The 23,913-nt window shown below is 31.1% G+C and overlaps 4 protein-coding genes across 4 annotated transcripts; 3 read left to right on the plus strand and 1 right to left on the minus strand.

Annotated features, from left to right (window-relative positions):
• The first annotated feature begins 5,491 nt into the window (after positions 1 to 5,491).
• LOC11441291 (GDSL esterase/lipase At1g28590) lies at positions 5,492 to 12,252 on the plus strand. The gene is made up of 5 exons (XM_003593692.3): positions 5,492 to 5,801; positions 5,891 to 6,121; positions 10,263 to 10,411; positions 10,519 to 10,792; positions 11,904 to 12,252. The coding sequence occupies exons 1-5, from the start codon at positions 5,552 to 5,554 to the stop codon at positions 12,161 to 12,163; spliced, it is 1,164 nt and encodes a 387-aa protein (XP_003593740.1). The 5' UTR covers positions 5,492 to 5,551; the 3' UTR covers positions 12,164 to 12,252.
• Positions 12,253 to 14,859: 2,607 nt separating this feature from the next.
• LOC11446841 (GDSL esterase/lipase At5g45910) lies at positions 14,860 to 17,357 on the plus strand. Its single transcript, XM_003593694.2, has 5 exons — positions 14,860 to 15,131; positions 15,341 to 15,562; positions 15,656 to 15,801; positions 16,190 to 16,463; positions 16,973 to 17,357. The coding sequence occupies exons 1-5, from the start codon at positions 14,882 to 14,884 to the stop codon at positions 17,203 to 17,205; spliced, it is 1,125 nt and encodes a 374-aa protein (XP_003593742.1). The 5' UTR covers positions 14,860 to 14,881; the 3' UTR covers positions 17,206 to 17,357.
• An 883-nt stretch (positions 17,358 to 18,240) lies between these two features.
• LOC11446843 (GDSL esterase/lipase At5g45910) lies at positions 18,241 to 20,653 on the plus strand. The gene is given in 5 exon segments (XM_039830278.1): positions 18,241 to 18,552; positions 18,784 to 19,005; positions 19,096 to 19,241; positions 19,358 to 19,631; positions 20,272 to 20,653. Coding segments are annotated over 5 exon segments (1,125 nt in total). The 5' UTR covers positions 18,241 to 18,302; the 3' UTR covers positions 20,505 to 20,653.
• Positions 20,654 to 21,603: 950 nt separating this feature from the next.
• On the minus strand, positions 21,604 to 22,832 carry LOC11446844 (40S ribosomal protein S27-2). The gene is made up of 4 exons (XM_003593697.4): positions 22,703 to 22,832; positions 22,357 to 22,458; positions 22,209 to 22,237; positions 21,604 to 21,974 (listed from the first exon to the last, which is right to left on the minus strand). Exons 1-4 carry the CDS (start codon positions 22,703 to 22,705, stop codon positions 21,848 to 21,850), a joined length of 261 nt encoding a protein of 86 aa, XP_003593745.1. The 5' UTR covers positions 22,706 to 22,832; the 3' UTR covers positions 21,604 to 21,847.
• Between the last annotated feature and the right edge of the window lie 1,081 nt (positions 22,833 to 23,913).

Genomic DNA, 23,913 nt, shown 5'->3' on the forward strand with positions numbered 1-23,913 from the left:
TTTTCTAAAAAAATATAAAATTATGAAAAGTACCATCTATTGGAACTTGTTTCATGAGAATAAAAAAATATTAAAAATAAAACTTACATGAATTAAAATGTATATTAGGACAACTACCTTTTAAATAGAGTCAAAGTATGTTATATATTCTTTTTAATTTAAGATAAAAAAAAATAAAAAAAAAATCTTAAATTAAAAAAATATATAACTTACTTTGACTCTATTTTAAAGGTAGTTGTTTATTTTTTATATCTAAGATTGGAGAGAGTCCCTAAAAAAATATTGGAGAGAGTATTTCTCTTGAAAGCAAATCATCTCTAGTGAGAAAAATTTGAGAAAACAATTTTATTTAATCTCCTTTCTTCATTTTTTTTAATTAGAGATCAATGTCACAAATTAAAACAATCTAACCTAATTTCGTTATGTTTTAGTGTAGTTATGATTTCGAATTCATCGTTTCCCCTTTTTTCCAAGCAAACACTTCCTCTTTCTTAATGTTCCTAACCGAAATCCACAAACTAAAACCTCCATCAAACATGGGGAAGAAAAAGGTAGGAGATCTATGTCAACCCATTCAATTTCATGCAAGTTCATCAACTCCTCAATGGTGATCCTAAGAGTAAGGTTAAAAAATTCTTCTGGTATGCTAATGTGGAAATTGATTTGATGACAACTTGATGATAGTGGAGAGTAATGAGAAAAATACTCCTTTTTTATAATGATTCGTGGTTGTAGAGTGGTCCTTTGTGTGATATATCTAGAGGAACTTTTGAGTTATATCAAAATAACTTTATGCCATTTAAGGAGATACGTTGGTTAGGGTTGGATGGGGTGGAGACGATGTCATAGAATTTTTCTTGGAATGAGGTGCAGGGGATATATTGTTGTTATTTGTTGGACAACATTATTTTTAAGGCTAGCGTTTTTGATAAGTTTCTTTAAAGTTGATCATGGTGAAAGGTACCCTGACAAAGGGGTATATCATCTAGTTGCAAGTGGAACATGATGAACCTATGGCTCTAAAAAATCTCATTAGGAACAAAGTAGCTCCTTTAAATGTCTCTATCTTTTCGTGGAGGCTCTTGAATATCTAAATTCTAATAAATGGCAACTTAGCTTGATGGAGTGTTTAAAATATGGACTTATTTTTATGTTCTGGCAGATGTGAAAAAGAGGAGAATTATCTTTTTTTGTATGCTAATGTGAATTCTTTTACAGCATATGACATAATATTCTAAAGTGGTTGAAATTATTGCGTTCTTCCAATTAATTATTGTGAGTGTACTCTTCATTTCAGTGGTTCTCAATTGTTCCAAAAAAAGTTTGTTTTAGTTTTCAGTTGATTTTGCTGACTTGCATTTGGATTATTTGGAAAGACAAAAATTCTTACATTTTTGTCACAAGAACCAGTTTATGGTGTTGTTAGATAAATATACATTTCTCGTTTACTGGATACAAAATGCTAAGAAATCATGTATGTATTTTGAGTTGAAATGTTGGTGGAATAATCTTTCTACTTGTCTTGTTTATTCTACCTCATGATTTGGTTCTTTTGTATCTATGCATCTTGAACTTTGTATTTTCCTTTATTGGGCGGATCTTGTGCTTGAAAGGTTTTTAATATAATTGATCTGAGGTCTTCATACAAACAAAATCCACCCCAGTCAAGAAACCAACTACATCAATATATAATTTATTGCATGTTGTTAGAAAGGGATGGGGGTTTGAAATTAGTTTCATGATAAAAATATGATTCAAATTACATTTCATGTCGTAAGAATCATTAAAAACATCATATGCAGTGTAAACGAATACATGTTTGTAGGGACCAAAAAAGATTTAAATATATTGATTTTTGTGTTAATTGTAAAATTCAGTTTGTATTCGTTGTGTGATGGTCTATATGAACCACTGTTGCTAGCAAAATCAAATGAGGAAATCGTGAACACCATTCCCTCTTGGAGCTGCTCCTTGAACTTGTAAATCAATGTTCTTCGAATAAACACACCTATTCGATCACCCTAGATAACAAAGATTAAAATATTATACTTTAAACAAACAAAAAAAAACAAAAAACAAAAACGGTATGAAAAAAGTATCATTCGATCCATTAGAACCAACTCCATAGAAAATGGTAGTTTTTTATTTTTGTAGTCTTGAACAAACCAAGCACGAACAACCCTCACTACCAATGTCCAGGATTATTTTCTTGGCGAAACATCAGAGATGAAGTTGTGTTTCGTAGACGTTTTTCTTTGCAATAGAAAAAATTACAGAAATTACTTAGAATATAGATATTAGAGAACCAAAGAACAGAAAAAGAAGAACTATATTTTGTGATTGTTGTGTACTTATACCCAAAAGTGCTACTATTTATATAGAAAAATAGTACCATAACGGTTAATATCTATTAATCATTAATTTGATCGTTTTAAAATTAATATTATCAACGTATTTAAAATTATAAAATATGCATTAAACGATTAGATTATATTTGATGTAACCTACAAAAAAATTAACTTCATAACATTTGAAATTTAATAATATCTTATTAAATATTATGTAATATAATTTTGCAACGAATAAAAATTAATTATATAACCTTAAAAACTAATTACTACAATTAAATTTTTAATTAGTAGGTTACTGTCATAGTGTAACGGACCAAAATTCAAAATATAATTTATTCAAATTATTTATTATAATTTTGTAACCTACCAAATTTTTAATGTACCATATAAATGTTAATCGAATAATAATTATATTAATAATTATTTGATTGTAACGTACAAATTTTTAATGTAACATATAAATTTTAATAAAAACAATTATTATATTAATAATTATTTGATTGTAACCAACTATGTATTTTATGTAGAATTTAATGATTAATAAAAAACAGTTTTTAATAATAATTATAATTATTAAGCTTGTATTAAAAATTAGGAGAAATCTTTGGAACAAATGCCAAGTAGGATTATGATGATGTGGACATCTTTAGAGGAGAGGATTTTGAAATAGACTGTTTCTAAAAACTCTAAATTGTTAGTATAAAGATAAGTGAACCAATGCTATGTAAACATCCAATTGATTAAAACTATACAATAACTAGGTCTCACCAAGTTTTTTGAAGACAAATTATGTCTCACCAACAAATGAAAGTAGGGTAAAATGTGTTGTATGCAGATGAATGAAGGTTCACAACCTGCAAAACAATAAAATGTAACGTTAAACCCGAGGTATGACTACGTCATTGTATGAAGAAATTATCTGCAGAATTATGCAACTTTCCCGTAATACAACAGATTCTTCTCGGCGTTAAGCATACCAAGACTATCAAGATACGGATAAAAATATGAAGACTCAATGACTCAGCCACTTAGTAATTTTGTGAAAATGAAAGAAGTGTTAAACAATATTCAGAAGCAAGTACATAGGTAACAAACAATTTTGTTACCTAAGGGCCTTGCTAACCAGTGTCCTAAGGACATTGATTAAAGAATCCATAAGTTGAAGTTTTGTCTTGAAAATGTAAGCTGTTACATTTAACCAAGTAATGATTACACATATTTTTATAAAAAACTTACTTATTTTATTTGCTTAATCAATGCCTCTAAAACACTAATTAGCATTCTCCTCAAAATGATGGTACTCACCATGTTAACTTGCCTTAAGACAAAGTAGGAATAAAATTCAACACTACAACCACACGTTTTTTAATAGCTAATCATAATAATAATAATGATATTTTTATTATTATCATCAAAGTTGTTTTTATTATAGGAGTTCTTTTTATGAAATTTTGATTTGAATTAAAACTAAAAATATAAAAGTTTGTTGCTTTCAGGTTATAACAAACTTTTATTCAATAAAGAAATTATAACAAATCAAACTAATCATGATTATTTTTTTCAATGACACCAACAATTTAACAAAAAAATATAATCTATTTTTTTTTTAGTGACATCAACAACAATCTTTATTAAAGAAAAAATTGTTTAAGTGTATAATTGGAATAATGAAAAAGTAATTATAAATATACTCATCTAGTTTGTTACACTTTTTAAATGATAAAGAAAAATAATCAGACATATATATATATATATATATATATATATATATTCATATCGTGTTTGTTACATTTTTTTCAATATTTAAATTTATATTCTTATCTTTTTTTTTGAAGAAATATTCTTATCTATTTGTTACATGTGTTATTTGTATTGAAAAATGATGACATTTTTAAAAAGATAAAATGTCAATCCAAGAAAACTGAAAGGGATTGTTTATATATATATATATATATATATATATATATATATATATATATATGCTTCTTCAAGTGGATACTATTGGTTTCTTGAACAACATAGAGATTGGAATGTGAATTGTAATATGAATTGGCTTTGGCGCCTTAAAGTACCAGTAAAACTTCAACACTTTCTATGACTTTGTTTTCATAATGCTCTCCCTATTAATGTCCGTCAGCATCATTGCAACATGGTAGCTTCTCCAAGCTGCACCTGTTGCTCTTCAGCCATAGAGGATATTCTTCACTGTTTACGTGATTGTCCGCACTCTAGTGAGCTTTGGCTCCGCTTGAATATGGGGCGTTATAATAATTTTTTTCTCTGAGTTTTTGATGTCAAAGTTTGGCTTCATGAGATGACAAAGGGTACTTCCTCTATTTTGTTTGTTGCAGGAGTATGGTATGCTCGGTGTTGGAGAAACAATACTATTTTTGAGGATCAACATTGGCGTATTCAAGATGTGGTGCGAAAGACATTTTTGTTACATAATGAATGCATTTCTTACTATCCCAATCATGGTTTGGACCCACACTCATCGCATCTCTTAGCTCATTGGATCCCCCCTCCGAAGGGTACACTCAAACTCAATATTGATGGTAGCTACCTAGAAGATTTTGGTTGTTTAGGTGCTGGTGGTGTTGTTCGCAACCACGATGGAGATTGGATAGCTGATTTTTCTCACCATGAAGCTGGAGGTGATGCGTTACTAGGTGAGTTACGTGCTATCCAGATAGGTCTTGATTTTTGTAGTAATAAAAGGCTATGTTAACATTATTTGTGAGAGTGATTGTTTGGAAGCAGTTGACCTGATTATTGATGGTCGTGATCATACCTTACACACTTATGCTACTAACATCTTTCATATTAAAGATGCTCTACATGGAAATGGAAATACTATATTGGTACATGTTCTCATAGAACAAAATATGTGTGCAAATTTTATGGCTAAGGAAGGATCACATACAAGGTGCTCTGCTCACTGGAAGTGTCCTCCGTCTGACATGAAATCTCTCATTTTGAGAGATAAGTTTGGAACTTAATTTCGACTCTCCCTCTTTTTTTCTTTTTCTTTTTGCCTCGTTACATTGTAACACTACCAAAAAAAATATAGTATAGATAACAACTATTGAAATAACTATAAATATACAACAAAATGTTAGCAATAATGCTAAGAACTATTCACCATTGAAATCCATTGATAAATGGAGCTAATATATTGAAAATAGTGAATTTTCTTAGTCATGGCTTCTGAAAAGCGATGGAGTACATTGATACTACTACTTGTAGTAATGGCTTCTGCATCATTAGTCATGGCATCCTCTTCCTGCTCTTCCATCTTCAGCTTCGGTGATTCCCTCGCCGACACCGGCAACTTGTATTTCAGCAACCAGCAACCCTCCCATCACTGCCTATTTCCTCCCTACGGAGAAACGTACTTTCATCATCCGTCTGGACGTTGCTCCGATGGACGCCTCATCATTGATTTCATCGGTAAACAGTCATTTATACAACGTTGTGTATTTTCAATAAACAATATATATTATATTACTATAGTATATTCCGTTAACTGTTGTTTGCAGCTGAGGCATTGGGAATTCAAATGGTGAAACCATATTTAGGAATTAAGAATGGTGTATTGAAAGATATGAGTGTAAAGGAGGGAGTGAATTTTGCTGTTATGGGAGCAACCGCGTTGGACATTAGTTTCTTTGAAGAAAGGGGTGTTCACAGTGTTACCACCAATTATTCTTTCGGGGTTCAGTTGAATTGGTTCAAGGAACTACTCCCTCATATCTGCAATTCTTCCAAAAGTAAGTTCTCAGTTATTCTGTTTTTGTGTGTACTCCCTCCGTTCCTTCTTACGTGTCTTTTTTGAAGAAATTTTTCGTTTCTATTTAACTGTCACTTGCAAAGTTCAATGCAACATTAAATATTATTTTACCAATATTATCCTTAGTTATTTATAGCGGAGAGAGAAATGTATGAAATGAGATATTAAATGAATAAGGTCATTATAGTAAAAACACAACTTATTGCATCAAAAGTAGTAACAATCATTGACTATTTTGGTTTATGTAAAATGTCAAAATGAGACAATTAAAAAGGAACGGAGGTAGTAACTTTTTTACAAAAGTTTGTGTAATCGGTGCATTGAAAATTGAAAACTTTGATATTTTAAAAAAATAATTATCTAATTTAGCATGCTTAAAGAGTGTCTGAGACACTCATTAACAAGACCCTTACTTTAGTGTTAGGAATCCATCGATAAATAAAAGTGTTTGATGTCGTTGGCGGAGGGCCTATATGACTAAGGTGGGCCATGGCTCACCCCAGAGAAAAAAAATTAAGTTTTTTAACAAGACCCTTACTTTGATGTTAGGAATCCATCGGTAAATAAAAGTGTTTGATGTAGGTGGTGGAGGGCCTATAGGACTAAGGTGGGCCATGACTCACCCCATTAATTTTTTTTTTTTTATATGGGAATTATTAAAATATTTTTTATTTTTAACTAAAATTACCTTGGGGTCCACCATCTTCTCAATCTCCGTACGTTTTATTATCACAATTTCAAGTCAATGGAAATGTATAATCAATTATCTTGAATTTTTTAATTTTTAAGGTATGTAATTTAATTTTTTTTTATGCTAAATCTTGTGTTTAATGTTTATTATAACATAAATTTTGTGTTTATATTATAGTTTATTTTTCTGGCCCACCCAAATAATTTTTTCTTGACTCCACCATTGTTTGATGTGATATTTAAACCATAAGATTCTCCCACTTAATAAATTAATCTTTTAGGTTGGACTTTTCTCGTAGGCTTAAGTCCTAATAATTGTTATTTTTACCACGGAGAAGGTTAACTGGATTAAGGTGTTCTACTAATTGGTGATAGATGGATTGGACTCTATTCTCATGAGCTTAAGTGGTAATATTTACTCACTACATTTCTACACTTGATATCTTCGAACTGTTTTGCATTTCTCTCACATTTTTGTTTGAGTGTGTATTTTCTTTTGAACGTAATTATGTGCCACAAATATAGGCGAGTTTGTGTAGCATGACCGACATATATTTTTTTTTAAAAACAAATATATGTGCTGTCAATTTTTAGCACCACAAATGATTCCCATCACGTGTTTTTTTGGGTTGGTAGGTAGGTGTTTGTTGTCATGACAGGTACTTGGTTTAGAATGCAACCATAAGTCGTACAAATGCCAATATTCATCATAATGCACGTTTATAACGTATTAGGAGTTTCCTTAAAAAAAAAAACGTATTAGGAGTAGTTTAATTGAAATAGATGCACAAACAAAAAGAAAAAATATAAAAGAAATTGATTTCATTCAATTTTGATAGTTTAAATGGACTCCATTCAATTTTTATATTATTTTACGCTTATTAAAACTTTAAAATTGATTTCACTAATGTTACAATATACTTTCAATTTCTTAATTTTTAATTTTACAAATTTTTTAATTCGAAGACACACACGAAAAACATTGAGGTGAGTGCTCTTCGTGGGTGGAAGAAAAAAAAGGACACAACAACCCCAAACTGTTTCAAATTTTAAGGAGATTAAGCTTTAAGTGGATCAAACATTCTGTGTATATTTTAACCTGGCAAACCTTTTCAAGCTAGTAGAAACACTTACTTTTCTGGTTTTTTTGTTAAGTATTTTTTCCTTAAAAAATTACCATATTTTGTTTTCCATCTTCATAAAAAAAAAGTTGCATGTTAGCATCCCTGCAAAATATTCTGGTATGCAATTTTAGTCCTTATTAAATTTAAATATGATTGGTTATCTTTAAACTTTTAAATTTTGGAGTGTTCTTTTTACATACATATTTAGAACATGATAAAAAGTTCATCCGCAAAAAAATAAACTCAAAATTTGATTTTTAGGACCACATAATTGTTACTTTTTTTCTTGAACTTTTATCATCTTAAAATATCATATTTTATTCATTTCATGTTAAAAAATTATATTTTTTTTTTTGTAAAAAAAAACATTTTATAATGTCCTAAACATGTTTTCAAAAAGTCATTAAAAAAATTATTTGATTAAGGATAATTAAACAATTTGAATTTAACATGGACTAAAAGTGTGATGGAAATATTTATAATTAAAAATGTGATGGAAAATTTTATAAGAACGAAAATGAAAAATATGTCACTTTTTTTATTATAGAGACGAAAAACCTATTTGACATTTTTTTAAAGGCAAAATTTTATCAAGAACACTAACTCAAACAGAAGGAGTACAAGGACTAGATCAAAATATCACACAACAAAGTTACAAGATTTGCAGGGAAAAAACTCTAAATCACCTAAACATGATATAAGACAACAATTTATCCACAGAAATTTCTACCGACAACAAAATGAGCCGTTGTCACACCTCCTCAACACTGGTTTGGTAAGAATTAGTTGTTGCGAGTTGAGAAATGTATTTGTAGAATTATTTTCTAATAATTTTTGTGACAATTTTTTCTCTTATATTCACATTATATTTTTACTTTCTCTCTCTATTACTTTGATATTTATGCCAATACACAATTTTCTTTGTAAAAATGTGATTGTCCATTTGGTTGTCAAGCAAATTGATGTTCAAATAATACTATTTAAATAAAGAAATAAAAACGAGTGTAAGCGGCATATAAAATATTTCAACGGAGGTCTATTAGTGTAATTTACCCTTATTTATTTTAGTTAAAAAGGTTCACCAACCACGAAAAGTACAAGCTAGAAAAAATACAAAATTATAATAAGCAATTAGAACCCTAACAAAATACCTAAAAGATCCGTCAATATTAAGAATGTTCGTGTTGCGGTTGGATTCGGTTTTAAGGTTAAAAGACATCTGAGCCGCAAGATAAAAAAACATGTAGTTTGGTTTAATTCGGTTGATTTTTAAAATAAAAACCAACCCAAACCAAACCAATGCGGTTTGAGTTGATTCGACTGTTCTGGTTTTTTTGAGACAATACAATATTTTGTATCCAACGTTAAAATCAAGTTAAAAAAATAAAAACAACTTATTTCCTACCATTATTTTATCAAAATATACCAAATTAAAAACATAGACAAAAAAACAACCCCTTTTTATAAGAAATACAAAAGATTTAAGTATTTATCATTTTCTAAAAATTTTCATTGAGTTCCTATAATTCAAGATATATCTAATATAAAGATATATGCAAAAGTGCAAGAAGAATTAAATTAAAGCACGTAAATACATTTTTTAAATCAAAAGCATAGAAGAAACCTAACAAAATAAAATTATACTCACTCCATTTCAAAATGAGTGTCGTTTAAGTTTTTACACACATATTAAAAAATGTATTAATTAAAATAAAGAAAGATGTTATTTTACCAAATTGTCCTAATCAACTATTGGTTTGTTTTTCATTAAAGAAAAAAATTAATACTTTGAAAGTAGTGTATATAGTATTAATTGAAGGGTACAATTGAAAAGAAAAAATTATTATTACATTGAAAAATGAAAAAGACATTCATTTTGAAACAATTTTTTGGCTAAAACGATAATCATTTTGAAACGGATGGAATAGTAAAAAAAGACAAAAACCATGCCATTCTATAAAATTTCTCATTGAATTTCTACGAGTACTAGGTTGGGTGACAAAAGTTTAATTAGTGTTTTTCTTATGTTACGGTTTGGTTGATAAAATTAAAACCGCAAACTAAACAAAACTGTGCAGTTGGTTAAAAATGATCCAAATACATCTGAACTAAATGCAGTTTTTTTGGGTTTGCGGTTTGAGTTGATTCGGTTTGCTGTTTTTCAATCAGATTAGTTTGGTTTACGGCTTTTCAATTAGATTGCTTCAATTTACAGTTTTTTTATTGGGAAAAATTTGCTCATGAAGTTTTTTTTTATCTTCGATACTCTTCACAAATCGTGCTCATGGCCTCAATTTAACCATGCAGCCTGCCATGAAGTTCTTGGAAAGTCATTATTTCTTGTGGGGGAGATTGGAGGCAACGACTTCAATTATCCTTTACATATACGACAGAGCATAACAAAGCTTAAAGAATATGTACCACATGTAATCAATGCAATAACTTTAGCAATTAATGTAAGATTATTTTCTTTTGCAAATTCTATTATATGACTAGACCTATTTGAGTTTCAATTTTCTTCAAAGCATAATTATGAAGTCTTTTGTATTTTATGTCTTCGCAGGAGTTGATTGATCTAGGGGCACGCACGCTTATGGTCCCTGGAAATTTCCCATTGGGATGTAGTGCAGTCCATTTAACAACGTATGAAACCACGGATAAGAACCAATATGACTCATTTGGTTGCTTGAAGTGGTTAAATGAATTTTCTGAATTTTATAACCAGAAACTCCAACATGAGATACATAGGCTTCGAGTAATTCATCCTCATGCTAATATCATCTATGCTGATTATTACAATGCAGCATTGCCATTATATCGTTATCCCAAAAAATATGGTAATTCAACTATCTCAACTCTTTATATTGAATTATAACATTTTTAAAAAAAAGCTCTCTAAACTCCTTTAATATATTAGTTCAGTTGCTATGAATATTGTATATTATATATAGGGGCTGGGGTTCGAACTCCGGACACCCCACTTCTCCACATTTATATGTGTGAGCTCTAGCCATTAGACTACTTGACAAAAAAAAACTTCGTTTTAATCATGCGTACTATAATGTTTCCATAAAAAAAAAATTATGCTTATTGTATTAAAATTTGAAGTCCCGCTTGTTATCCAACTATGTTTGTTGGTTAGTTAGTTAGTGACCTGTAGTGCAAGTAACTCTACTTAGCCTATAAATACTTGTTTTGTATTCAATAGATATATCTCGTATCTTGTATCATAATGACAATGCAATACAATTTATAGTTTTACAATTCACCATAAACAAAACTCTATTCATCCTCATTATTCTCATCACATAACAGAACATTTGGAACTATCTCTTTTCTCTCATCAGTGAGTGTAAGCAAGGAGCTTGCATCAACAACGCTGACTAGAGATAATATGTGGAAAAACATTATAAAGAATGTACATCTATTTTGTTGATATCTTTATATCTTACAAGATAATTTTGTAAAGTTGAATTAGGTAGAGTATATGATAAGTATGAGATAATAGTAGAGCATATAATAGATTTAGTGTGTGTCATTTAATGATCTATGTGTTAGGAAGAAGGGAATTATTACTATCTCAAATTTTATACAACTTATAGATTTCTTCACTCTCACAAACCAAATATTTAAACTAAGTCAGATATAATCTTAAAGTGCTACTGACCGGTGCATCAAAAACAAAGAAACTAGGTTCAATATATAGCATTGGTCTTCCCCTTGCTTCACCAAACTAAGCGATGTGAGATTTCTCCAATAGCTAATATTTTTCAATCTCCTTCTTTATTTAAGAAACTTGACAATCAAACCCAACACTATGTGCCAAGCTCAATAGTTTTTGATGTATTGCGTAAACTCCAAGTGTGATGAGTTTTTAAAGTTAGTCTAGGACATTGTTTAATAACTATTGTCTATGTAATGAGATTTTTTTACTTGATTTCATTGCAGGTTTTACAGGACTCAAAGTATGTTGTGGAATAGGAAGTCCATACAATTACAATGCATCAAACATGTGTGGTAAACCAGGCGTACCTGCTTGTGATGATCCTTCTCAGTATATTACATGGGATGGTGTTCATTTTACCGAGGCCGCATATAGATTAATTGCCAATGGCTTAATTAAAGGACCATATTCCGTCCCTCAATTGAGTAACCTGTGTTTCATGAATGTAAGCTATGGATATGGATATGGACATTTCAATAGCTAGAGTGTGAAATTATGTATTGACATAATCAATAAATTATGGTCATTAAATATGAAGTTATGTATTGACATAATCAATAAAAGTGAAATTGTTATAAATTATTATAATTAATATAAATAAAAATTATGGTCTAATCTTGTTAAGCACTAATATTGATGAACTCTTTGATTGGGCGTTGTTTATGAATGGACCTGATGAGCTGGACCATTCTATTTAACTCAATGAGAGGTTCGTGTCTTAAGTTGTTTAACTATTTAAACAGCACTACTCAAACGATTAATTAAGCACATGGAGAAAACCTTACATGTTAACCTAGACGGCAATGAGGGTAGTCAATATTCTCACCGATTGTCTCTAGATTTCTGGCAATTCTCGTTAATCTTCCACCAAAGCTGCCACTAATACATACATTACACCAGACAAGGCATACATATCATTCAAGCATAGATATACAAAACTGAATTTTCACATTATATTTGAATTTCAAAAATAACAATCATCAAAGTTGTATTTGAATTTCATATTGTCATACTTTTTGGGTTGTTCAATGTATATATATGATTGTCCTTGTTGTTAAAGCTCAGTGTTGGGCTATGAAAACAACATATATATGGGCATGTCATAAGTTGCTTCCATAAGTTCTTTGAAACAATCTTACAAGAGTTTATATGAGTAGATAAACTCAAATAGCTAAATCGTAACAGGCCCTAAGTTTGTTTTGAGAAACCAAGGATTAATTGTATTTCTTTACTCTCCAGTTTAAGTTATTTTCTAATCATTGGTTAGTTTACGAGTTTATGCCGTATTTGATTGATTTACGGGCAGTAACAATTTTGGTTCCTGGATGTTTGCCACATTGATGCAATCCAGCCTATTTAACAATGTTTGCAACTGAAGATGAAGATGAGTATGATCAAGCTGGATGTTTGACATGGTTAAACAAGTTTTTTGAATATCATAATGAGCTGCTTCAAATCGAACTAAATAGGCTTCGAGTCTTGTATCATTTTGCTAATATCATCTATGCAGATTATATTTCAATATGCTGCATTGCAGTGTTACAAATCTCCAGAACATTTTGCTAGTATGTCCTCTAATATTCTTAGCTTTTTACGTCACAACTATTAGATAATAGTTATATATTATGTAAGAGTGGTTTGGTATTTTCTGATCTCTAGTTTTTTATACTCTATTTTGACTCTTGTTTCATCAGCTTTGCTCATTATTCTATTGAAACCCTAAAGAGAAAGGGTGATTTCTCCTTTGGTCTTCTTCTTACTCATCTCTTTTTTCTATATGTTCACAATTGCTAACATGATTTGAGAGTCGGGTTATGGATTGCAATGTGGGAATTGAATTCAAGCCCACGGTAGGGATGAAGGGTTGGTATTGAAGTTGTTTGTAGTTTGTTTAGTCTCACTTTGTTAAGGTTTTCGGGTTTATCGGGTATATAAATGTACATGAACACCCTCGCTCTTTGAGATAATTTTGTTAAGAGTCCCACATCGGATAGGACATGACCTGACAATATGTTTATAAGTGGGGGCAATCCTCACCTCACAGGTTGGTTTTGCCTGGGCTCTGACACCACTATTATAAATGGTGGTTGGGTCTAACACAACCTCACAAAAGGTCATGTCTTATCCGATGTGGGAGTCTTAACAAATTTTTAGGCTTGGAATGCAAACCCATTTAACAACAACAATGTGTTCGTGTTGCAAGTGAGCATAAAATTGAACATTAATGGTTTGTTTCGAATCAAACTGGTTCAATTTTATGCTCACGAGCTGAAAATACCTTTACGAAAAAAACCAAATTTTGCCTTTTCGATTTGAACTGATTCTTTTGTGAACCCAACTATACCAAATTGTAAAACAATTTTTTTTAGCAGCCTTGATATTCATGTGTTACTTAATCGTTAGTACTTCTTAGATAACATGAATCAAGAGTCTACAATGAAACTTAGTTCGGGTTGCTTTTACATTTAGTGTTATTGTCTAGAGAACCTCTATGTCATATGATTTTTTGGTATGCCACCAAATCATTGAATAGTGATACAAGAATTTGTGTCAATGTTGTCTAAGGGTTTGATGGAATTTGGAAATGCTTTTAAAGTTTGTTGTGGAGATGGAAGTCTTGAAAATTGCAATGATACGGCACTATGTGAAACACATAGGTGATTTGCATGTGATGATCCTTCAAAATATGTCAGCTGGGCACACTTGCTTGGGTACTCACCCAAATAAAAATATTTCCGCACACACAAAATTAAGAAAAAAATTGAAAATAAAATAAAATTGCAAGATATCAATTCATGTGACTAAATACTTTTTATTTAATTTTGTTAATTTCATACGAGTGTGCCCAAAAAAATATTTATTTCGGGTTGTGTTCATGAAAGACCGCATATAGATGAATGACCAGGGGTTTATTAGATGGACACCACACCATTCCTATGTTAATTGTAAAAAAATTCAATAAAATAGTAATGTTGAGAAACCGTTTTGTTTGGACGCTTCAATATTTTTTGGTAGTGAGCGAAAATGTGAATCACTTCATATATAAAATCAATATCTAAGGGCACAGCATATTGAAAGCTTAACCGCATAAATTGAGTTTTTTAAGGGAAACCGCATAAATTGAGTGTTAGGCCTTGCACAAACTAGTCCCTGTAACTTTTTACATCTCTTGTTCACCAAAGTTCATCTTCATTGAAACACCATGAAGTTCAATATCATCCTAATCCTCATCTCCTTCACATTTGGTTTCCCTGAAAAAGTTATTTCAAATCCTACTCCTCGTCCATTTGATGCTATTTTCAACTTTGGCGACTCTTTAAGTGACACTGGCAATTTCCTTGCCACTGGTGCCAATTTATTCCCAGCCGTAGGTCATCCTCCTTATGGTGAAACCTTCTTTAGAAATGCAACTGGTCGTTGCTCAGATGGACGACTAGTGATTGATTTCATAGGTATGTAGTTCTATATACGTGACTAAACGATATTGCTAAGAATCACAATCAAATGTGGTTGATGCGACCTCATTTGAGGTTGTGTTTTAATCAAAGAGAAATAGAAAATCTCGATATTGAAGTTTAGATTGTAGCAATAGACCTTATTTTATTGAAGTTTGACAATTATAGTGTTAATAATTTTCAATAATGGTGAATTTTGGTTGCAGCTGAGGCATACGGATTACCATATTTGCAACCATATCTGAAAGTAATCAAAAGCAATCAAATCATCCGCAATGGAGTAAATTTTGCAGTCGCTGGAGCCACAGCGCTTGGTGTAGAATTCTTCAACAAAGAAATGGGAAAATTGCTATGGACAAATCATTCATTGAACATTCAGCTTGGCTGGTTCAAGAAGCTGAAGCCTTCCTTTTGTACAACTAAACAAGGTAACATATAACATTCATTGACCATCCCAAATGAAACCATTGTATGAAATTTTCCAATAACAAAACTTTTTTTAATCCTCTGCTATGTCACAGATTGTGATAGCTACTTCAAAAGGTCACTCTTCGTGGTGGGAGAGATAGGTGGTAATGATTATAACTATGCTGCCTTTGCTGGAGATATTACTCATCTTCGAGACACCGTTCCTTTAGTTGTTCAAACAATAGCAAAGGCCATTGATGTATGTTTTATTGCATCCAACATAATAATGCATTTATATGAATTAGCCTTTATTTGATCAGAAATTGATGTTGGTAATAACATTCACACAATACATTGTTAGCGCAGCCTCTATGCTTGTTTCACAAGCTAGGTTTTTTTTTGAGTTTTTGTTTTTATTGGATTTGAGAGAATGAGAAGAATAGAGAAGGAGAAGAATTGAGTTTTATGAAATTGTGAATTCATTGATTGGTGAATCACAAATAAGCAAAAATATAACAAACTTGTAACCAACTAAACTTATTGTGATTACTAAGTGATCTTAATCAAACAACCTTGATTAAATCACTAAACAGATATTCTAACTTGAATTAACAAAACTAATATACACTCAATTAATTATTGGCTAGGAATTGATTGCTGAAGGAGCAGTGGAGCTTTTGGTGCCGGGAAATTTGCCTGTTGGATGCAATGCTGTGTACCTAACTTTGTTTAGTAGCAAGAACATATCAGACTATGATGAAAATGGATGTTTAAAAGCTTTCAATGGTTTAGCAAATTACCACAACATGCAGCTCAATTTTGCCTTACAGACACTAAGGACCAAGAATCCTCATGCAAGAATAATGTATGCTGACTATTTTGGTGCAGCAATGCGTTTCTTCCATTCACCAAGACAATATGGTTAGTTTATTTTCATGGCTTTATCTAATGTGTATAAACAAACCGGTACTGTATTATGCACAAACTTATTTTACACCATTTGATTACTTAATCTCGTCATATTTCTTTTGTCTTTCTTTTCCCGTTCCTATTCAATATGGCAATGCAAAATTATATGGTATCACTTCTTTTTCAGGAATGATTTGTATAACTTGTTAAAAGCTACCAAAAAAAATTTGACGTCAAAACTTGCTTAAAGCTACCAAAGTGTTTCACGAAAAAAATTTGATCTTAATTTAGTCTCTAATACAGCAAACAAAAATTTAGTGTCTCTGATACAACAAACTAAAATAGACATATTTTTTTATGTATTTCTCTAGGAATATCTTCATATGTTCATAAACCTACCTACAATAACAATTGTCGATCTTTAGAAGTATCATCAATGTGTTCATAGAAATAGATTGGATAAGACTAATTTTCTTTATAAAAGTTACCTACATTTGCATTCTTTGATTTTGATTGTGTAGGGTTCACTAATGGGGCTTTGAGTGTGTGCTGTGGTGGAGGTGGACGTTACAATTTTAACGATTCAGCAGAATGCGGTTCTAAAGGTTCAAAAGTGTGTGCAGATCCATCTACATATACAAATTGGGATGGAATTCACTTAACAGAAGCAGCTTATAGACACATTGCCAAAGGACTTATTAATGGCCCTTTCTCTATTCCACCACTCAAGCCTGCATTCATCAAGATAGCCTAGCCTTTCAAATGTAGTTTTTGACATTTTATTCAACATTAAGATAAATTCAGAAGCGTCAAGGCTGTTTTAACAATAAAATTGTGTATCTAACATACACCAACTTATGATCAAACAACATGCTTTATGTGTAGTAGTATACTATAGTATATGAATTTGAGATGTCAGATTTTTCTTGGTTGCCAATCGTAGCATTGTCTTCAAATGCACAGTAGATACAGTTCATCTTTAACAGATGGTTGAAATAAGAAAAGTTACTTTCAAAACAAAATAGTAGTCAAAAGTTCCGTAACAAATGTTATTTATGGACTGCATTTTGAAAACTATGACATATTGCTTAAAGATGATAAGAATGAAAATAAAAAAGCTAACAAAATTTGCCAAGAAAAATGAGGTAGCTACTATTAAAATCCTCCTCATTTGGGGAACTAAAGAAGGATTTTGGAAGGTTAATATGAATTTTTCAAATTTAATATATCTTGTTATAATATTCTTAAAATTTAAAATATATTAATCATAAGCATTAATTTATCACTCTCTAATAAAATACTCTTTCAAAAAATATGAAAGATTCATCAGTTCTCTCTTATATTTTTCTCTCCCAAAGTCTTTCATTCCTCTTCCCTCTAAATCCCTAGACAAAGCCCAAGGGTTTGATGCCACGGAAATACTTAAAGTTTGTTGTGGAGGTGGAAGTCTTGAAAATTACAATGATACGGCACTATGTGGAAATACAGGTGATTGCATGTGATATCCTTCAAAATATGTCAGTTGGGATGGATATTATATAACTGAGGTTGCATATAGATGAATGACCAAGGGTTTATTAGATGGACCCCACACCATTTCATGTTTAGTGTCTTTTGTAAAAAAATCAATAAAATAGTAATGTTGAGAAACCTTTTTATTTGGTACGCTTCAAGTGCAATTAAGGAGTGGAGCGAAAATGTGAATCACTTCATAAATAAAACCAATATCTAAGGGCACCGCCATATTAAAAGTTTGACAGCATAAATTGAGTGTTAGGCCTTGCACAAACTACTAGTCCCTATAACTTCATACATCTCTTGTTCACAAAAGTTCATCTTCACTAAAACAGTATGAAGTTCAATATCATCCTAATCCTCATTTCCTTCATATTTTGTTTCCATGAAAAAGTTATTTCAAATCCTACTCCTCGTCCATTTAATGCTATTTTCAACTTTGGCAACTCTTTAAGTGACACTGGCAATTTCCTTGCCACTGGTGCCAATTTATTCACAGTCATAGGTCAGCCTCCTTATGGTGAAACCTTCTTTAGACATGCAACTGGTCGTTGCTCAGATGGACGACTAGTGATTGATTTCATAGGTATGTAGTTCTATGATGTATATATACGTGACTAAATGATATTGCTAAGAATCAAAATCAAATGTGATTGATGCGGCCTCATTTGAGGTTGTGTTTTAATCAAAGAGAAATAGAAAATCTCGATATCAAAGGTTAGATTGTAACCGTAAACCTTGTTTTAATACCTATCATCTATGTATTGAATATTGTTGAGTGTTAATAATTTTCAATAATGGTGAGTTTTGGTTATAGCTGTGGCATACGAATTACCATATTTGCAACCATATCTGAAAGTGATCAAAAGTCATCAAATCATCCGCAAAGGAGTAAATTTTGCAGTCGCTGGAGCCACAGCTCTTGATGTAGAATTCTTCAACGAAGGAGTGAGAAAATTGCTATGGGCAAATCATTCATTGAACATTTAACTTGGCTGGTTCAAGAAGCTGAAACCTTCCTTGTGCACAACTAAACAAGGTAACATTGAGTCATTGACCATCCCAAATGAAACTATTGTATGAAATTTCCAATAACAAAACTTGTTTTTAATCCTCTGCTATGTCACAGATTGTGATAGCTACTTCAAAAGGCCACTCTTTGTGGTGGGAGAGATAGGTGGTAATGATTATAACTATGCTGCCTTTGCTGGAGATATTACTCATCTTCGAGACACCGTTCCTTTAGTTGTTCAAACAATAGCAAAGGTCATTGACGTATGTTTTATTGCATCCAACATAATAATGCATTTTTTATGAATCAGCCTTTATTTGTTCAGAAATTGATGTTAATAATAACATTCACGCAATACACTCAATTAATTATTGGCTAGGAATTGATCGCTGAAGGAGCAGTGGAGCTTTTGGTGCCAGGAAATTTGCCTGTTGGATGCTCTGTTGTGTACCTAACTTCGTTTAGCAGCAAGAACATAAAGGACTATGATGAAAATGGATGTTTAAAATCTTTCAATGATTTAGCAAAGAACCACAACATGCAGCTCAATATTGCCTTACAGACACTAAGGAAGAAGAATCCTCATGCAAGAATAATGTATGCTGACTATTTTGGTGCAGCAAAGCGTTTCTTCCATTCACCAAGACACTACGGTTAGTTTATTTCCGTGGCTTTGTCTAATGTGCATAAACTTATTATTTACACCATTTAATTTTTATTTTTTATTAAATGGCAAAATATATTATATATAAAATAGGGGATTAAATCCCAAATACTACACCAAAAAGAAAATAAAAATACACCCAGCGAAAAATATTTTACACCATTTAATTATTAAATCAATGTGTTCATAATGTGCAAGATAAATTCAACTTCTGAAGCTCAAGGCTACATTATTTTGGTGCAGAATGATTTTTACACCATTTGGAAAGGTGTAAAATAATTAAATGGCAAGAATAATGTATGCAAGACACATAGGAATTACACCTTTTAGAAAGATTGCAAAATGATTTGTATGACTTTTTTTTAGAAATGATATGCTTAAAAGCTACAAAAGAAAACTTGACGAAAAAACTTACAAAGAATTTGGTGTCTCTAATGCAACAAACAAAAATAGAACATTTTTTATTTATCTGATTACCATAGGCATATCATCAACGTGTTCATAAAAAAAACCAATCACAACTTGTCCATTTTTAGAAATCAACAACGTGTTCATCGAAGTACATTGGATAGGACTAATTTTCTTAAAATATGTTACTACAGTTGCATTATTTGATTTTGATTGTGTAGGGTTCACTAATGGGGCTTTGAATGCATGCTGTGGTGGAGGTAGACGTTACAATTTTAACGATTCAGCAAGATGCGGTTATAAAGGTTCAAAAGTATGTGAAGATCCATCTACATATACAAATTGGGATGGAATTCACTTAACAGAAGCAGCTTATAGACACATTGCCAAAGGACTTATTAACGGCCCTTTCTCTATTCCACCACTCAAGCCTGCATTCTTTAAGATAGCCTAGCCTTTCCAAATGTAATTTTTGCATTTTATTGAATTAAGATAAATTCAGAAGCTCAAGGCTGTTAACAATAAAATTGTGTAACTAACATACATCAACTTCTGAACAAACACCATGCTTTCTGTGTAATAGCATAGTACATGCATTTGAGACGTCAGTTTTTTCTTTGGTCATATACTATTTCATCAAGCAATTACATCTATTTTACCATCTACAGTTATGCAGACCAAATACCAAATCCAAATTTGATGGAGACATAATGAAATGAAATTTCTATATATTCCCATTGAAACTTCTTTTCTTCTCCGATTACAATAACAATACAAGATTTAAATTGAAAACAAGATGAAGAGAAGGTAACATGCTGGTGCATTTTAGCAGATGGTTGAAATAAAAAAAGTTACTTTAAAAACACAATAGTAGTAGTAAAAAATTCCACAACAAATGTTAAATCTTGGAAATATACCATCTGAACTTGTTATTTTTGGAATGCATTTTGAAAACTATCACATTGCTTAAAGGATGATAAGAAGAAAAATCAATAAGCTAACAAAATTAGCCGAGAAAAACGAGGTAGCCACTATGAAATGTAACATAAATTATTGATTAGAGCAAGAAATCACAACAATATGTTTAGTTACAATTTTTAATGAAAAAATAAATTTGAAGACATGTAGGGCAAGTCTTTCGCTCAACCTGCTCATTGCTACAGCAGGAAAGCAGCCAAGTAGCCCTTCACTAAAAGTGAATTGATTTGCGCCTACACACTAAAAGTGTGCCACAAAGAATACCCTATCTCGTGGAAATACCACGCCACCCCTAACTCAAGAGGGAAGCGCTCGGCCTTAGGCGCACAGTCATTGTTGAACAACAAAAAATACAAACCAAACACCCAAAAAACCTAATACCTAAGGATTCCAAAGAATTTCTCTAACAAAACACCCTTAAAGGGAAAATACAAATAATAAACAAACCACCCAGATGATTGAAAGGTACAAAGAAAATTTCAAGCCAAAACAATCAGAGCAGAACGAAATGACAAAGACACACCAATCACAAGACCAGATCACATGTCAGAAACAACAATCATAAAGAAGAATCATACAATTAAACAATACATATTCAATAACATTATAACACCAGATCAAAAAAAGCATAAGATAACGAAATGCACAACAGTAAATAGAAATGCTAGGTTAAGGTCTTAGATAAGATTGTGGGCATCAAGTCTTACAACTTAACAAAATTTAATACATTGAAACTAAAACATGAAACAACATTGATTCCATCTTAAGCCTAACAACCACAACTCTGCAACCATGGACAAAGAAAAGATGACACACCATTTAATCTCCCTTCTTCCTAAAGGAGCATCCTTCTGTTAGCCTTGCACGGCCACCTGTAGGCTGGCACAAGACGGTCTGACAGTTACCGCACACCACAACAGTTTGAGAGTGGCTAAAGACAGTGGTTCTGCATCCAAGAAGAAAAAAAAATATAAGCAAAATAGGAATTGAAAACAATATAATATGTATTCTACTATTACATATAATACAGATGATGATTATTTTAAATTCAACAAATACACAGCTAATATTTGATAATATACCAGACACATTATAAAAAATACAAACAATCTATTTGAGCACTATTATAGTTATAAATTGAAATTAAAAGAAATAAACTAAAAGAGCATATCCAACTTACATATTGAAACAACCTTGGCATTTTACATCCTGCAATAAAAGAGATAAAAACAAGTTAAAAAAAATAATCACTGCAAATAAATTACTCATTCAAACGGAAAAACAATAATAATTAATAATGAGAAACAAGAAATCACAAAAAATAATACCATGAAAAAAGAGTTTGGTGACTGAACAAGTCTTTTGAGCTTGTGCTTTCTCTTCTCAAGCTCAGCTGGTGGGTTTAACAAATCAATATCATTTTGAAGAACCTGTACAAACACCAAATAGATTATTAATAAATCATGATTCAACAAATCAAATTAACACTCACAAAACAAATTAGAACCGATTCAAAACAAAAGTCATCGTTAATTAACAAACTAATTCCAATCTGTTAACAAAACAAAATATGAACATAAAATTTGGCAAAAAAAATAAAATAAAAATCAACAACATAAATGATATTTTTGCAAAAACAAATTCAGATCTGAAAAAGAGGAACAGGGCACTGACCATGTTAGCGGAAAACAGAGGAGACAACTCAAGCAAAAACCCTAAAAAATTCAGAAGAAGATTTCGTTGGGCGTGATAATGGTTAAATAAACCAGTTTTCTGACCCGGCCCAAAAGAAAGTATTGGGCTTGATAATGAAATTTTTTTCGAATAGAAAATTGCTTTTCCCACTACAGAATTTACTATGAAACATTTAGAAATTACGCATGCAATTTCTTTTTTATATAAGCTTCTTTTTATATAATTTTTTTTTATTAACTATTCCTTCCACGTCTAGTTAGTTAATACAAGCCTATTTTTATATAAAAAAAAATAATAGTCATTATCATTTTACTATTCTTCCCATGGTAAAACATACAAATTTCAACAAGTAATAAAAAGTGATATCAGTATCTTCCATCAAAATTGAAACTACAATAGGTATACAATAAGATAAATTATTCGCCATAAAAAAATTATGCCGAGAATATGATTTCTAATACATCTAAAAAAAGATTTCTCACATATTATTATTCTTAATCGGTGTTTATATCGCCATCCTAATTTATGTGACACCTAAATAATTAGTGGTGTTAAATTTCAAGTAATTGAAGTCATGTTAGAAAGAGAGAGCGTTTAAGGATGTTAAAAAAATAAGGAAGATCCCCCAAAGTAAAGTACGTTTGTTAAAACCTATTTTAGAGCTTTGAAAAATGACAAAGAAAAAGGGGATACTTGGGATGATGTAAAGGATAAGTGTCATCTAAATCATAAGAGATGAGTTGAACACAATTTTAGAGATATCGTTGGATCCCAAAGGATGTTGCCTTGGAGGATCATAATTTTGTGAGAAAAACTAAATTTTTTCATTTCCTTTAATAAATATCTAATTAGTCAATTTGTTGCGTTAATTTGGAGATTGGGGGCAGCTTAATAACCTATGAATGAAACTCGTGATAGAAATTCACAAGTGTCATTCATAAGTGTTGGAAACCTATCATAGAACCGTTTTACCGAACCTCCCTCACTAGGTTTATCATATTTTCCGTGTTGGAAATTATTACCTTTTTTCCATAAAAACAACGAATGGGGGGCAATGGAAAACCACCATAGAATGACTCTTACGTTAATCTCTTCTTTCATAAATTCTGGCATTGAAAATGTCTCAACTGAATTGATATATTATTTTTTTTTTTGTGTGGAAGTTGACATCGTCGTTTGATCACAAATGA

Source organism: Medicago truncatula, chromosome 2 (genome assembly GCF_003473485.1).
Source record: "Medicago truncatula cultivar Jemalong A17 chromosome 2, MtrunA17r5.0-ANR, whole genome shotgun sequence".
Taxonomy (NCBI): Eukaryota; Viridiplantae; Streptophyta; class Magnoliopsida; order Fabales; family Fabaceae; genus Medicago; species Medicago truncatula.

Excerpts from the sequence above, each read along its gene's own strand:
- LOC11441291 (XM_003593692.3), top strand. The coding sequence starts at position 5,552 with ATGGCTTCTGAAAAGCGATGGAGTACATTGATACTACTACTTGTAGTA. Across the intron at positions 5,802-5,890 it reads CCTCATCATTGATTTCATCG|CTGAGGCATTGGGAATTCAA; the intron begins GTAAACAGTCAT and ends TGTTGTTTGCAG. Across the intron at positions 10,793-11,903 it reads TCGTTATCCCAAAAAATATG|GTTTTACAGGACTCAAAGTA; the intron begins GTAATTCAACTA and ends ATTTCATTGCAG.
- LOC11446841 (XM_003593694.2), top strand. The coding sequence starts at position 14,882 with ATGAAGTTCAATATCATCCTAATCCTCATCTCCTTCACATTTGGTTTC. Across the intron at positions 15,132-15,340 it reads ACTAGTGATTGATTTCATAG|CTGAGGCATACGGATTACCA; the intron begins GTATGTAGTTCT and ends TTTTGGTTGCAG. Across the intron at positions 15,802-16,189 it reads CAATAGCAAAGGCCATTGAT|GAATTGATTGCTGAAGGAGC; the intron begins GTATGTTTTATT and ends ATTATTGGCTAG.
- LOC11446844 (XM_003593697.4), bottom strand. Across the intron at positions 22,238-22,356 it reads CACCAAACTCTTTTTTCATG|GATGTAAAATGCCAAGGTTG; the intron begins GTATTATTTTTT and ends CTTTTATTGCAG. Across the intron at positions 21,975-22,208 it reads TGCCAAGGTTGTTTCAATAT|AACCACTGTCTTTAGCCACT; the intron begins GTAAGTTGGATA and ends TCTTGGATGCAG.